Source organism: Spea bombifrons, chromosome 2, assembly GCF_027358695.1.
Source record: "Spea bombifrons isolate aSpeBom1 chromosome 2, aSpeBom1.2.pri, whole genome shotgun sequence".
NCBI lineage: Eukaryota > Metazoa > Chordata > Amphibia > Anura > Pelobatidae > Spea > Spea bombifrons.
In genome coordinates this window covers 93,729,969-93,746,140 of record NC_071088.1, presented here as the reverse complement: position 1 = coordinate 93,746,140, position 16,172 = coordinate 93,729,969, and the positions used below count along the sequence as shown (strand labels likewise).

The 16,172-nt window shown below is 39.4% G+C and overlaps 1 protein-coding gene and 1 long non-coding RNA gene across 2 annotated transcripts; one reads left to right on the top strand and one right to left on the bottom strand.

Annotated features, from left to right (window-relative positions):
* Positions 1-1,063: 1,063 nt before the first annotated feature.
* On the bottom strand, positions 1,064-1,586 carry LOC128473161 (uncharacterized). The gene is made up of 2 exons (XR_008346250.1): positions 1,398-1,586; positions 1,064-1,303 (listed from the first exon to the last, which is right to left on the bottom strand). It is a non-coding gene; the product is annotated as an uncharacterized LOC128473161 (long non-coding RNA).
* A 6,160-nt stretch (positions 1,587-7,746) lies between these two features.
* On the top strand, positions 7,747-15,041 carry F10 (coagulation factor X). The gene is made up of 8 exons (XM_053455225.1): positions 7,747-8,085; positions 10,252-10,412; positions 11,391-11,415; positions 11,835-11,948; positions 12,420-12,551; positions 12,642-12,841; positions 13,340-13,457; positions 14,248-15,041. Exons 1-8 carry the CDS (start codon positions 8,016-8,018, stop codon positions 14,793-14,795), a joined length of 1,368 nt encoding a protein of 455 aa, XP_053311200.1. The 5' UTR covers positions 7,747-8,015; the 3' UTR covers positions 14,796-15,041.
* The last annotated feature ends 1,131 nt before the right edge of the window (positions 15,042-16,172 follow it).

Below are 16,172 nucleotides of genomic sequence, written 5' to 3'. Positions count from 1 at the left end.
AGGAGCCAACGTGATGTATGGGAGGAGGCAGAGTGGAGTATGGGAGGAGCCAGAGTGGAGTATGGGAGGGGGAGGAGCCAGAGTGGTGTATGGGAGGAGGCATAGTGGAGTATGGGAGGGGGAGGAGGCAGAGTGGTGTATGGGAGGGGGGAGGAGGCAGAGTGGAGTATGAGAGGGGGGAGGAGCCAGAGTGGTGTTTGGGAGGGGGAGGAGCCAGAGTGGTGTATGGGAGGGGAGGAGCCAGAGTGGTGTATGGGAGGGGGAGGAGCCAGAGTGGTGTATGGGTGAGTTATAGTGGTGTATGCGGGGTATTATGAATTTTTAGGGCATATAGGGGGTATAAGGCATATGGATATTAGGCATATCAGGGGTGCATAAACATATCTGGGGGTAAAAGGTATATCAGGGAGCTCAGTGGCATATAGGGGGTATAAGACATCGATATTAGGCATATCAGGGGGGCATAAAACAAATCTGGGGGTAAAAGGTATATCAGGGGGCTCAGTTGCATATCACTGGCATATAAGGAGTATAAGGCATATCAGGGGCACAGTGGCATATCAGTGGGCACAGTGGAATCTGGCATATAAGAGGTATAAGGCATATATGGGGGCAGAGTGGCAAGCTGGGGGTCAGATGTGCATAACTGGGGGCAGTTTGGTAAATACAAAAATTTAACCCCTTCATGACAAAGGCTGATTCTATTTTTTGTACCCTTCGTGACAATGGCTGTTTTATCGTTTCTGCGGTGTTTGTGTTTAGCTGTAATTTTCTCTTAACCCATTTACTAAACCCACACAAGTTATATATTGTTTTTTTCAGGACAAGAAGGGCTTTCTTCAGACACCATAATTTTTATATATGATGTAATTTCCTATAATAAAAATAATAAAATATGACGAAAAATTGAAAAAAAACCACATTTTCTCACTTTTATTTGAAAAATCTTTTATTCATCATAAAAAACTACTGAAAAAACCTGCTAAATAGATTCTACTATTTGTCCCGAGTTTAGAAATACCCAATGTTTTTATGTTTTTTTGCTTTCTTCTACACGTTATGGGGCAATAAGTACAAGTAGCGTTTTGCTAATTCAAAACCATTTTTCTCTGAATCTGGTAATTCTGTCTCCATGTGGTATTTGGGGCATCTTTGAAGCCAGCAAATTAAATTTACCCCACCAAACCATATATTTTTGAAAACTAGACACCCCAGGGTATTTTAGATGCTGATAGTTTAACCCTTTCCATGCACTAATCCTACCACCAACCCTTGTCAAAGTTTGTGATAGTAATTGTTTTTGCTGTTTTTTTCACATACTTTGTACTTCAGTTGTGAAATTACAGCTCCTGGTATGCTGTTGCTGTCACACAACACCCCGATATGTGTTCAGCAACATCTCCTGAGTACATTGATACCCCACATGCATGGGTTTGTCAGATTGTTTGGGGCCAAAAGGGCCACATTTGGAACATGCCTCCTCAGCCGTATACCGCTGCATGGTAACAATTGCAGCAAAAATAGTGGGGAAGGAAAGGGTTAATGGCTCTAATAAAAAAAAAATAAAAAAAAACCTAAAAAAAAAAGTTAAAAAAAAATGTAAAAAAAAAAAAGAACCCCTATGCCACTATTCAAGATCACTGTTTATGCAGTGATCAATGGCAATGAAGGGGTTAATATTAAATGGGTGGCTCTTATAAGAGCCTTTGGATCAATATATATATATATATATATATATATATATTTTATTGAAAATACCTGAAATAGCAGAAAACACACTGATCTGTCTCTCTCCCTCACTAGAAGCAAGTGAAGGAGGGAGGCAGATCCAATACTGATCAAAGGCAATGTTTAGAAAACATTGCCTTTGATTTAGGAAATCATGATCACTCTTATGAGTGATCTGACCACTAGGGGTGTTATTCACTGGATGTCCATGACATCCAGCAACACCCCCCCCCGATGATGATAGCAGGCTCCGCCCCCCGGCTTGATGGGCGCCGCCATCTTGAAACACCGCGTGTGTTTCGAAGACGCCGGCACCGGGAAGGTAAGTTGAGCATTTAGGAAGCGATCGCGAGTCGCTTCCTTTGCTAAACAGGTGTTGCAAAGATGCCTCGATACTGAGGCATCTTAGCAACACCAGCTAAGCAAAGGAAGCGACTCGCGATCGCTTCCTAAACCCGTTTTTCGGCGGCGGGCGCGGCCATGTTTGAAAGACGTGCAGTCTTTCAAACATGTTTTTTTATTTGCTCCTAGGAGCGATCGGGGGGGGCGGGAATGTTTTTTTTGGTGTTGCTCAATGCCTCGATGTCGAGGCATTAGAGCAACACCGTTTGAGTGAAAAAATCGATCACGGATCGATTTTTTCACCCGTTTAAAGACGTGCCGGTCCTGGCACGTCAATTGTCATAATCGTCACGATTTTCGGTGACGTGCCCGGACCGGCAATTGTCATCAAGGGGTTAAACAAGGTTTTTTTCTCTGTTTTTATTAAATATGAAAAATAGTTAACATATGAATTAATATTTACTAATAACTTTGTATTAAAACCTAGTTTGAGAAGCACTGTGTTTGGGTTCTTGTAGCTTTTATTATTATGTCAGTAAAATAAGAAGGTGAATAGAGAGAGGCCATTGCAATAAAGAGATAAAAGTGTAAATTGTACGTTTTTTATTGCAATTTTTCTTCAATTTAAAATAATGTATTTTTTTATCCGATTAATCGATTAATCGACAAAATAATCGGCCAACTAATCGATTATTAAAATAATCGTTAGTTGCAGCCCTAGTGCGTCCGCACAATGCGCTTAGACAACCTCCCGTGCCGGCACCCCCCCCCGTGGAAAGTGCTTGCAGGGGAGGCTGTCTGAGCACATCCGAGAGCACATCCGAGGTCCCCTGCACCGCAGTGGGGGATCTGTATCCTAACCCCGCTGCCGCTAGACCCCGAATATAGGCCGCACCCCCACTTTAAAGACTTAAAGTGGGGGGGGGAGTTCGGCCTATATTCGAGCCAATACGGTATATATATATATATATATATATTGATCCTTTATGCAGCCTGGAGCCCCCACTCGTGATTCGCTCATAATTAACTTTTGCAGTGAGAATTTCACCTTGAAAATAGACCATGGAGTCAAAAGGGTTGGAAATATATAGCTCCATCCCCCTTGCAATGTGATCCACCAACTAATATGCATGCAATCATTACACAAATTGGCAGTTTCAGATAATTAACCCCTCTATTACCAGACAAGAGCAGATTCACACACAGTCACATACACACATACCTGGGGCTGGTTGCAGCTTAGTGCAAAGGAGGGACTCAACCTATCCAGAAAGCCTTCTGAACTCTCAGCAAATCAGGAGAGTTGAAAAGTCACTACTGATTGGCTGAGACCTCCTTCACTGAGAATTCTCATTCTGGGACAATACATAAAGTCCCACTGCGGTACTTTCCAAGGCAATCCAGGACATTTGTTCCCCCTAGCGACAGATGGCCATTCCAATCAGCTTATTACAATTGTCTATTAATGCTGACAGCACTATTCCAATACAGCTAACTCTTGAAGATTATAGGAAATAAAGGAAATTCACATGAAACACCCTTGCTATGCCTGTGCTAGATGTCCACGCTAACAGATATACATCTGAATAAATGGGATATTTTATTAGCAGAAGTATTTTTTGTTTTTTTGCATAAGTAAGTGAAATGCTCTATTTCTGGTTTGATATGTAAGCATCCCTTAACATTACAAAGTTTGGCAACACAGTCATTGACGGTAAAAATAAGGTATCCAAAATATTTGGAAACGTGATTTTTTACTATAGCAGAAATCGTGTATGTTTAGAGTTTGCTGACTTATTATGCCCAAGCTAATGTCAATTGGAATAGTGTAACAGTTCATTAATGCATCGCACACAAAAGGAAAGGTATGTGTATTTAGTTTTCTTAAATGCAACATTTTAGCTTTGCTTTCTCCTTGTTAATACCACTACAACGGTCAACAGATTAAGTACATTTTGAGAGTGCAGTATAGAAAGAGGCCTGTTTTCAGTACAATTACTTGTTAACACCTTGCTGCTACATTTTTAGAAAGATCAGTAACAAAATCCAGACTGCTCAATGGTCGGTATGTGGATTGGGAAAGCAAAATTATCAGCTGGTTGTGCCTAAAAGAAATGATAAAACTGTTTAGGTTTTTAAAAGAAATAGAGCAACAGAAAAAAAGAGCCCCCACAACAGGAGTGATCAAAGTGACCCCTCCCTGCAATCGTCGGTGTACCCTTGCTTCCCGATTGCTCAATTAATAGCAGTTGTGGAGTGTTAACCCCTTCAATGTTGTGACTGTTTATGACCCCATCGCAGCATTGCAGGGGTTAATATTAGTCCCCACAAGCTTGTGGGGACAAAATATCAATCAATGTTGTGCTTCAATGGAGCATCAGCATTGAAAGAGTTAAAAAAAATTAAATAAAATAATTAAAAAATAACAGCACTGACCTGAAAGTGCAGGGTGCTTCCAGGTCAAATGTTGTGAGTTTAGTAACTGCTGCAGAACTCCCTACAAAGAGAGAGAGGGGTCATCTAGGGTAATTATGAAAAAAAAATATTAATAAAAAAATACATAATTACCTCATTACTTGTCAGTGACATTTTAAGTCACTGATTATTGATCAGTCTCCCTGATCAATGTCAGTGGCTAAACTTGTCACTTACAAGTAATCTGATAAAAAAAATATTTTTTTTAAAGTTTAAAAATTTAAATGCACACGTTCCAGTTATGATTCCACAATGTCTGAGAAACATGACTTATCTATGCATGTGGGGTATCGCTGTACTCGGGGGGTGTTACTGAACACAAATCAAAACCTTCTTAGTTTTTTCACATGTCCACTCGTGGATCGCACAGTGGATGTGAAAAATGTTTTCTTTTTTGTTAGACTAAATTTGGAAGGCGCCAGTGTGGAATCAGCTGCATGGGGCAGACCAATCTGTCCCTAACTAGATTCCTTGAGCTGTCTAGTTTAAGGAAATACATAGTTTTAGGGGGTTAAAATGAAATAGGGGACGTCTACGTATCTCAGATTAGACCTGGACCCAAGAAACTGATCTGTCAAAATTCCATATTCTGAAATGCGCATGTTCCAGTTTTGAAACGGCAATGCCAAAAAGACATGCCCTACCCATGTATATGGGGTATTCCTGTACTCGGGGGTGTTTCTAAATACAAATCACAAGTTGTTTCAGTAATTTTATGTACCCAGAAAAAAAAATACTGAAATACTGTGTTCGGATAGAATATTTTTTAAGCATATTTTCTTCAAACTATATATGCAGTTTATTTGGTATGTGTTTATGAAGTGATTGTATGATATATACATTATTTCTAACATTTTCTCCATGAGATAAAAAAATAAATACTTCTTAGAATCTTTTGGGCTGAGGATTAAAATAGACAGAATCTAAACTTCTCAGAATCCATGTGTACTGGATAAAGATGAAATCGGTGCTAGGCAGATAGTATAGGATAAAATCTTATGTCATGGGATTGGGAGTACATCACTACACTAAAATAAAGAAAGTCATCTAACACGGGACACCTGAAGCCACAATTTAGTGCCATTAATCCTTAATATAATATAATATATATTAATATATGCAGATTACAATATATTAAATAATACAAAACCTTTACTTTTCCTCTGCCACACCAAGACCGAAACACACCCCAGGACAGGCTCTGCCACACCGACACCCAGATACACACACCAGGACGAGCTCTGCCACACCGACACCCAGATACACACACCAGGACGAGCTCTGCCACACTAAGACCCAAACACACACACCAAGACAAGCTTTGCCATACCGACACCCAGACACACACACCAGAACAGGCTCTGCACACCGACACCCAGACACACACACACATACCAGGACAGGGCTCTGCCACACTGACACCCAGACACACACACCAGGACAGGCTCTGCCACACCGACACCCACACACCAGGACAGGCTCTGCCACACTGGCACACAAAAACACACACACACATCAGGACAGGCTCTGCCACACCAACACCCAAACACACACACCAGTACAGGCTCTTCCACATCAACACATAAACACACACAAATCAGGACTGAAGTCTACTCCCATGAAAGAATCGAAAAGCTTTCCTGAAACATCCAAGCCCTCTGCAGGCCATCTGAAACCAAGCACTAAAAGAGGCCCTTGCAAGAGTCAAAAAGGTATTCAACCACATCTAGACTTTGCCAGATCTGGTAATGGCAACCCACCATGCACTCATTTGCTGCCCACGGCAACCAGCAGGAGAGGCAAAAGTAGCGGACTGATGTGTGGAGGACTGTGAGTGGAAGTGTGTGAGTGGATATATAGAAGTGTTTAGTGTGAGTGCCTATGTGGAAGTATGTTGGTGTGCGTGTGTTTGTATGTCTGCCCCCCCCCCCAGCTTGTTGGTCTCGCAAATTCCAGAACTCTTTTCTACCCAAATGTAGACTTATTTGAAAGGTCTATTTGTGTGTCTGGTAGGTGCCCCTATTGAAAACTTCCCAGTGTACGCTACATGAAGCTTTTCACCTTCTGGCTAGCCCCAGGCAGAAGGATCCAGAATCTCCTGATGAAGCCCTGCTTTCCCAGGAGCAGAAATCATAGATTTCTAGCAGGACCACCTCTAGGTACAATGAACACAGACACTATTTTCTAACAAAAAGACAATGATGCCGTAGTGTGTATTTTGTCTAGAACCACGTATGCCACCACCATGACTTCTTGCACCAATGGTTAGTCATTTTTTTATTTTTTTTTAATCTTGACTGGCCCAAGGGTTAAACATATCAATGATAGGCTAAATATGCACAGCTTACAAAATGTAATTTCAATCAACGGTGATAACAAACACACCCTGTGGATCAGAGAGGAACATGTGCACTACAGTGTTTCCGCTAAAAAGAAAACCTGCACCATGCCCACAAAGAAAAGACCAAAAAGTGGTTACAACTTTGTAGCACATAATACGGGGAAAGAGGGGACCAACAAACGCCTTTCAAGTTTCACAATAGTCATAGGCAATAAATTAACAAATACTGTGAGTGTGACAATAAATTTAACCCTGGATTTAATTGATATCACACATTGCCAGCAAAGCGTATTCTCCTATTTTTTCTCTTTAATTTTTAGTAGTTTCCATCCTCTCGCAATTAACATTTTTACAGCTGCAAAACAGTGACTGATCAGGTATATCTGATCTGCCCTCAAGGGAGGTCAACCCATATTTAGCAGACTTGTCTTTGGGTTAATCTTTTGTACTCTCCTCTGAGTTTGTAGTGACTGTCCCCAGGGTTTCTAGTGCCCAAGGCAAAGGATGTCTCCATTGCCCACCTCCTCCATGCGCTTGCTTGTTAACATAGAAGAGAAGCTGGCAGTGGTGCCCCCTACTATCTCATATATGGTAGGACTGGCTATCAATTATGTAGCTACATTCAGCTCCCAAGCACAAATATATATAAATATTATTGCCCGCAGTGTGCAAATTGTTTGGAAACATATTTTCACATGCGGGTGCTATTAAAGCTAGAAATTACAGAGGCATGTACTTTTAAAGCTGTAATATTAGCCATTGCAGTTGTCAGTCAACAACCCGTTCTTTGCCCTCTCAGCATGTAAACTGAGCAAATACAACACATCTAAAGTCACAGGAACATGTTGAGTAATACAAACAAATAGGTTTCATGGACAGAATCCAGTCCTAAACAGCCATTTTTTTGTAATGCAATCTCTTTCCTTTACGAAGAGGCTGTTTAGTTTTACTTCTGATTATATGTGTCTACAACAACGGAATTGTGCAGGTTCCTCTCTTGCATTTTGTTTTCAGGGCAGGAATTTCCTTAATTTTCCTGGCAAGCTGGTGCATGAACTATTGACTCTTTTTGTCCCTAGCTTGGCTTCCTAGGAGGGAACGATCACTTTGCATTTAATAAGACAGTACTATGGCTGACCAGATCTTGTTCATTCTTCTTACTATCTTACCTGTCGCCCTCCTTCAACAAGATGGAAATGGTAAGAAATGTAAAACTCTTGTATTGTACTTGCTTTGGATTTTCGGAATCGTGGTTACTCTTTGTGTCTGTATCAGAGTTGGGCTTTAGCAAAGGATTAGGTATAGCAGAAGGGGTGTTTCAGTGATTCTATGCCATACACAATGTGTACATTTAGGGTTGTTGTGACAGTGTTTTGCAATTCAACAGGGTATGATACAGATTAAAATGTCAAAAGCTGTCAATTCTAATCAAAATCTATTTTTGTTTTGTGAATACATGGTAACAGCATTGTAGGCAAAAGGTATTTAACTTTATGGTTTTAGTTCTGGGATGTTAATCTACTGATGCAGAAAAAAGGTCTGTGACGCTGACGTGGCTGAAGGGGTTAATTATAACGTGTGATAAAGTAATACATTTCCATTAAGTTTATTATGGATTTTGTTTTGGTTATTTGAATCTTTTAATGCTATTGTGTTAATATAGAACAGCACTAATAATGCCTGTGATAAGGATGGTTGAGGAATAACTTTGTGTTACATTTACCAAAATAATCTTTTCTGTAAGATCCTGCTACAGAAGTTAGTACATAATAGTATTTATTCTGCATTACATTAGTATTTTAGAACACCTTTAACTATATGTGTAGGACTTAAAGCAGAAACAAGTAATTAGAAATAATATGTTCGATGCTTCTGTCAGTTCCAGTGCTATTTGTAAATCAAACTTTCCGCTTTTAAACAAACTAAATAAAAAAAATGTTTCTTGGTTTCTGGACATTAATCTATGTATATTAGCATGCGATGGGATAGCTATAAAGCTATCCTGACCACGAGACCAGACCAAGGGCAAATTACAGAAAAAATGGTCAGACTAAAAATGCTGAATGGTTCTTAAGTGCCGTCAGATTCTATGTTTCTATGAAGTAGATTTGGCTTTGAGAGGAACTTAAGCTGGCAGTACATTTTTCAATGATTGCTGTCTACTGTACCCAGTTAGGGTGCAACTCAGCTCTTAACTCCACGGGGCAAGAGGACGGCTACCCCAGGTGCCACCAAGTGAGGGGCGTAAATGAGCTGCCCAGCAGCAAATACCCTATCACACTTCTGCTTCTAGAATTAGTTGTGACATCAGATTGGGGGCAAAACCTCTAACCCAGCCTAATTATGGCTCTGTGTTTCCTAGCTCATATCCATACTTATCAGCTGAGTTGCTGCTACTATAGAACTCTAGTTCATCTTCTACACTTTTAACTTCTCAATTCTAGAGGCGCCAGAAATACAGTAACCCCTTCTGCAGACACCTACTTTACATCCCACAAGCCATGCACAGCGGGAGGGAGGGATATTATTTAGTTAACATATGACCTACTCTATTGTGTATATGGTGCATTGGGGCAATAACCACATTTGGGAAGTGTGGACCTCCACCCTTTTCTAACCTAAAATAAATACATAGTGCCTCACTTCTAACCAGCTTCCAATTGGAAAGGTCTGAGATTTTAGCCAATCAGGAAGGCCAATTTCAGGACATTGGTAGTGGTTGGCAATAAGCAGCAGCAACAACAAAGTCAGGGGAGCATGATGCTTGGTTAGGCCCCCCCCAAGGGGGGTGAAGCATATAGCATTTGTGCCAGTAATGGTCTTTTTGGAAAACCATCAGTGTTTAACTTAAACAGGCTGTTAACTTAACTTAATAGCAGTTGCCGCCTTTCTCCTAAAAAGCAGCAGCTGTAGGTCTATGGAACATGCGCAAGTGACATTTAATCCGCCCCTAGAGGCCGTTTTCATAAATAAGTCTTGCTGGGACCCATCTGGATTTCTCTTTTGGTTATTATTATTTATTGTTTTATATAGCGCCACCAAATTCCGTAGCGCTGTATTGCTGGCATGTCCATTTGTTTTTGACAAATAATTCTACATATTAAAACCTCTATATTGACACATTAAAAAATAAAAAATATATAATAATAAATAATAAACAGGCATCTGTTCTATTCAATTTATGCTTACCAATTGTTTTTTTCTGAATACAGAAGTTGTCAGAAAAGCACAATATTTTTTCCACACTCCATTAATTTGTTGGTTGTCTCATCACACATTCCGATGTAAGTTGGACAGGAAATGTTTGTTTTCACGTGCAGAAAGAGACATTGATAATAGCTACTTAATACTGTTTCAATTTACAGTCTTTCTGAAGCATGAAAAGGCTCATAATGTGTTATCGAGATTTAAACGTGCAAATTCACCATTTGAAGAATTCAAGAAAGGAAACCTGGAAAGAGAATGTGTTGAAGAAGTCTGCTCCTATGAAGAGGCGCGGGAATATTTTGAGAATGACGAGGCCACGGTAATAACTATGTGGTTTGGGCTGTATTAATGGAATGGCAATGGAACCAATTTACTTAGGCCACCTAAACTGAGTTAGCTGAAAACTGGCCAACTTGTCACTAACGTGAACTTTACTGTCAAACTGAACCCACAGTTCAGGTCAACTGAACACGCCAATTTGCAGAAAGTTCAGCTGAGCTGGCAGTCAAGTTGATAAAGAAGGTGATTTGACCCAGAAGTCATTTAAACTCTACTGGGCAACTCAAAAAACAGACTGTCATGATAGGATTGCCATACCACAGGTGTCAAACTTACCAATAAACTTGAAAAAAAACCCCACAACCTACCTTGACAGCACCTGACCTAATATTTTGAGAGTAAGAAATTAGTGGAATACAGATCAATTCAATCTGGACTGTGACTCCCGTTGATTTTGTTGTCTTCTTAAAAGTTTTTTCAAAAAAAAAAAAAAACCTAGCTGAACAGCAACTGATCCAACATTTTGAGAGTAAGCAAGAAGTGGGATATAGATCACTTCAGTCTGAACTGTGACTCCCTTTGACTTTGTAACAGTATTTGTGTCACTAATAGCCAAATACAAGTACGCTGATCTTGGTACAGATGGCAATGGTGTTTGGCTCTAACCAACCCTTATGCTGCTTTGCTTGCCCCCCCCCCCTGCAAACCATACACCCACCCTTGCATTTCTACCCTGGCCACAGATTATTTGGCCACAGAGGCCAAAGAATCTGTGGCCTTCAGATCAGAGCAGGATCTGAAGGCCACATTACCAGTTAAGTTTTTAAGTAAAAAATAATAAGCCAACACAATGCTATAATAAAAGACTACATTTTGGGTTTCAATAAAAAATTCACATGTGGAATTAAGAAAAAGTTATTTTGCATGCTATATTGTATGCTCCCAAACTAATGGTGGCATCCAAAAAGTAAGGCTCTAAGTTTTATTTTGCTTCTAATATGCTTATTCTCTTTCACAGAAAGAATATTGGAGTGTGTACTTTGGTAAGCATTTTTTGTATGATTATAACCAGTGATGTACTCAGTGGCTTAGGCTAAACATCCTTGTATGATCTAAGCCACCCAACAACAAGGTTTATTGAGGGTTTGCATATCCTTTGTTTAAAGACCCTCTAAGCGATATAACCTTACTTGCATGAAACGTAAGGCTTGCACAATTATTGTTTTATGCAATTAAGTAAAACAAGGTGCATTTCTTACCATACTGCTAATCACCTCCAGTCGCCTGCTTTCTCTAACCGACAGCATGGGCATTGGCAGCTTCCATAATGGCCTGTATAGAGGGAAAGCAGGCATCAAATCCTGATACTCTACCTTAGCTGTCCCCGGCTTGCACATGCTGCCCTAGTATGTTGACCAGTGTTTTCAGACTACTAGCGTAACTAAGGCTTGGTGTTTTGTAGATGGAGATCAGTGCAGTTCAACTCCTTGTATGTATGGTGGCTCGTGTAAAGACGGCATTGGTGAATACACCTGCTTTTGTAATCCTGGATATGAAGGCAAAAACTGTGAAACAGGTAAACTACTTTAAGTTGATGTGTGTTGCATTCCACTTTGTACCCAAATTGTACCTTTCTGTTGGTGCTAACATTTTAATCTGAACCCCAAAGGTAATTGCACTACAGACGTTTTGAAAACTGAAAATGATTCAAGTACTTTTTAGAAGCAATGGTGGAAGTGGCTATGTCCAGTTATAAGCATGCACATCCACCTGAAGCTATTGTATTTCCTTGTCCATGTTCTCCCATCCCTACATCTCCTCAATATGATCTAATAATGCCACAATAATAAATGGTAAATTAGGTTTTGATGGCTAATGTTTAAAGGAAAGAAAGGGGATATACATATTGTGCCATAAAATACAGCTTATACGACAAGCAAGGGTTTGGTTTAGGAAAATAAGTCCACACGATCTGTTTGCCCATTTTGACATACAATAGCTTGATATGACAGTCACACTCAGCTACTCTGTTTTTTATTTCTCCTAGTTATACTAAAACTATGCAGCTTAAACAATGGTGATTGCGATCAGTTCTGTAAAGTGGTTGACAGAAATGTGGTCTGCTCCTGTACTAACGGATACGTTCTAGGGGATGATGAGAAGTCCTGCATTCCAACTGGTAAGAATGAACTTTCTTGGTTTAAATTATATAAACACGTATATATTCCACTTACAGTTTCATAAATTTCAATTTGATGTCCTCTAATAGATAAATATCCCTGTGGAAAAAGAACATTAGGAAGATATAAGAGGTCACTAAACAATTCCACTGAAGAAAATATAAATAAAACTCATGTGAATCCTGTGACACCCATTGACACCGATAGTGAAATGGGTATTTTTGATGAAGAAGGAGATGGTCGGATTGTGGGTGGAAGAGACTGTAAACTTGGTGAATGTCCCTGGCAGGTAAATCTGAGCAACCATTTTAGAGGTATAACTATAAGTAAATGAAAGTGTGTCTCAAGTGAGGTAAATTATTATTTTTCTTAAGAGTGGTTTTCTAGTCCTCATGACACTAGTGATCATATTGGAGTATCCATAAAGCTTGGATAATTAGCAGACCTAGGAAACCACCATGTTGCCATGGTGTTGCCTCTTTTCCTGCTCCTTATGGAAGGCAGAGCTCCAGGTGGACACAACCAGTCCAAGTATTCAGAGAAATAGGCAAAGAATGTGCAGAACCTGTCAGGGAATAAGATGGGTCATAAACCACTGCCCCTCACCAGGGCGATCAAGAAGCTGTGACTCTTAGCTTTCAAGGTAAACAGTTCCTAGGTGTGATGATCATTAGTAACCCTTGAGGACCCGTCTTAGAAATACTGCCTAAAATAAATGTAAAACAAATATTATGGAATAGTTGTAAGGTTATTTTTCATTCATCCTTTTTTTTCTACGGCTGTATAGGCTGTTTTACTAAATGAAGAAAATGAAGCATTTTGTGGAGGAACCGTATTAAGTCCACAATTCATTCTTACTGCAGCTCACTGCATGAATCAGACCCGGTATTTCAAAGTAGTTGTTGGTAAGTGTCTGTACTTCATATTTTAAAAGAACATAAAAGGAATCATATATATGGATAGACCCTAATTCACTACAACAGAGCAGTGCACCCATGGAATGGATTTTTATGTACATTAAGACTAGATAATACTCAAGTTTAGGCATGCCATAAATTCAATGTATGCTTTCCTAAATACCTGATGTACTCTCTAGTATTTCTGACATCCCAGACTGAGGGTTTTCCATAAAACACTTGAGGTTTTAGTCCCTTGACCTACCTCCTAGCTCCATGGTTACACAGAAATCATAAACTGAATGCATGTGAAAAATGTTGATAAACTAGTATACCAGTGGGGGAAATAATAAGAATGGGGTAACATTAGACCCAGGGAATACTCTTTAATGGAGACTGCATCATATTTGCTTGTCACATTGGTTGCCTGTCTATCATTACTAGCAACAGTAAGGCTCCTGGCTATATACCTGTAATCCAAATAGGATCCATGCCTACACCATCCTCATAACAAATGTCCATTTCATAGAAAAGTACATGGGGAGCAGTGCCAATCTTCCAAACATGTGCTGGTTATGTGACATTTGTCCCATGATGTTACAATTTCCTTGATCAAGATGAGACACAAAGATGGGGCAGAAAGGACAGGTGAACCCACTTGTAGGAATAGCCCTAGTCCACAGCAAAGGGGCAGGGCCCCATGACCTTCTGTATTTTTGAATTAGCATGGATTTATCAAAAGTTGACTGCCTCATGTCTCAGAACCTTAACTGAAGGATATACTTATCTAATTCTACAGGAGAGCTAAATCTGAATAAGATTGAAGGAACTGAATCTACACATAAAGTGGACAAATATATTTCACATCCAAAGTTTGTTAGGTTAACCTACGATTATGATATAGCAGTGATAAAGCTAAAAGAAGCCATCAACTTCACTGACTACATTATTCCTGCATGCATTCCTGATCCGGACTTTGCTGAACAAGTGTTGATGAATGAACCAATGGCTATGGTAAGCGGTTTTGGACGTATTCATGAACGTGGGGTTCAAGCCACAAAGCTTCAGATGCTCAACATCCCATACATTAAAAGACAACTTTGTAAAGAATCCAGCAAGTTCGCAATCACAGAAAATATGTTCTGCGCTGGTTATGACAAAGAAGTCAAAGATGCCTGTCAGGGAGACAGTGGAGGTCCACATGTCACCCCTTTCAAAGACACCTTCTTTGTTACTGGAATAGTCAGCTGGGGAGAAGGCTGTGCACAAGAAGGCAAATATGGAGTATACACAAAAGTATCACACTTATACAAGTGGCTGAGAGGAGTACTGCGAAGACACGCCTAAGAAAATTTTAATTTGACAAATCTGTCCTTGATAAAATCTAATAGTCAAAATCTGCAGATATACTCGATACACCCTAGCCTGTTAGTTCCTTGAGGCAATGTATTTTATGTACTCTGCCTTTGTGTCAACATGTGCTAATACAAATGATTAGGCTAAATGCATGGCGGCCAAGCTTCAACCACACTGCCTCTTCTGTTCTGCTTTAACTTTGTTTCATACAATAAATTGCATTTTAGTATCAAATAATATTGCCCTAGACAGCTATATATATATATATATATATATATATATGTGTGTGTGTGTGTTAAATCATTAGTACAACATTATCTTTAATCCTAAAGTATAGACACAGTTCCTTTATTCAATATGAACACTTGATAATGCAATGTTAGATGTTTTTGGCTCTGTTGGGAATGAGTAATTTTGCATTCTGTTACATATTGCATCTGTTATGTTTTCATTGCAATAAATTTACCTAAGGTCCAAAAAAGTAAATGGCCTTACTTCTTCTCCATGTTGTTCACATAAGCAACTATAACGGCATGTTTTTGTTTTTTTTTTTAAATATGCTTCCATTACATTCCATACAATATACTAACTGCTGTAGCATATATTCCCTTATAATACAAATATACTGTATATACCAATAAATAGCAATGAATATACCTGTCACTGGATGATATATCTCTAACCACAATAAAAAATATCTGAAGACAAATCTAGCACAAAAGTATCTGGCTAGTTTGGGATGCAATCTAAATTATGGCACAACAAATTGTACTTTTTTAACATTATGTTGCTATATTGATGTATTTGAAGAAGGCGTTGGACAAGGCCACTTAACCGGTTGATAGAACATTACTCTATCTTGGTTTTCTTTATGGTTGTCAGAAATTATGTTGGTGTTTTGACCTAGTGTTCTTCTCATCCTGAGGAATGCATCTGGGATACCCCAAATCATATCTCTTACACATGAGTGTGGGTTGAATGCAAAAGAGGCCACTTGCTTAGGCCCAATTTTTTTATTACTTTTGTTTATTACTACACAACTAAACGACTATAGCAAATGCACCTTCATTACTGAATTGAAACCCTGAGTCTCTAACAGTATGGATTGGACTAGCCAAAACATGCGATGACAGCCAGATCACAGTCTGATATAATTAGGATGGTGTATAATGATTGTTGGACGCTCTGAGTTAGTAGTTGCTTCATTTGTACTTACATTTGGTTTTATGGAATTATGCCTATTGTAAAAGTTCCATATTCAGTATACCTCCCAAGCCAACACATAGAAGAGGAAGGCCACCTGGGACAACAATAAGCCACCCAATTTCCATACATATGAAAGGGTACATATTAAGGGTAAAAGTGAAC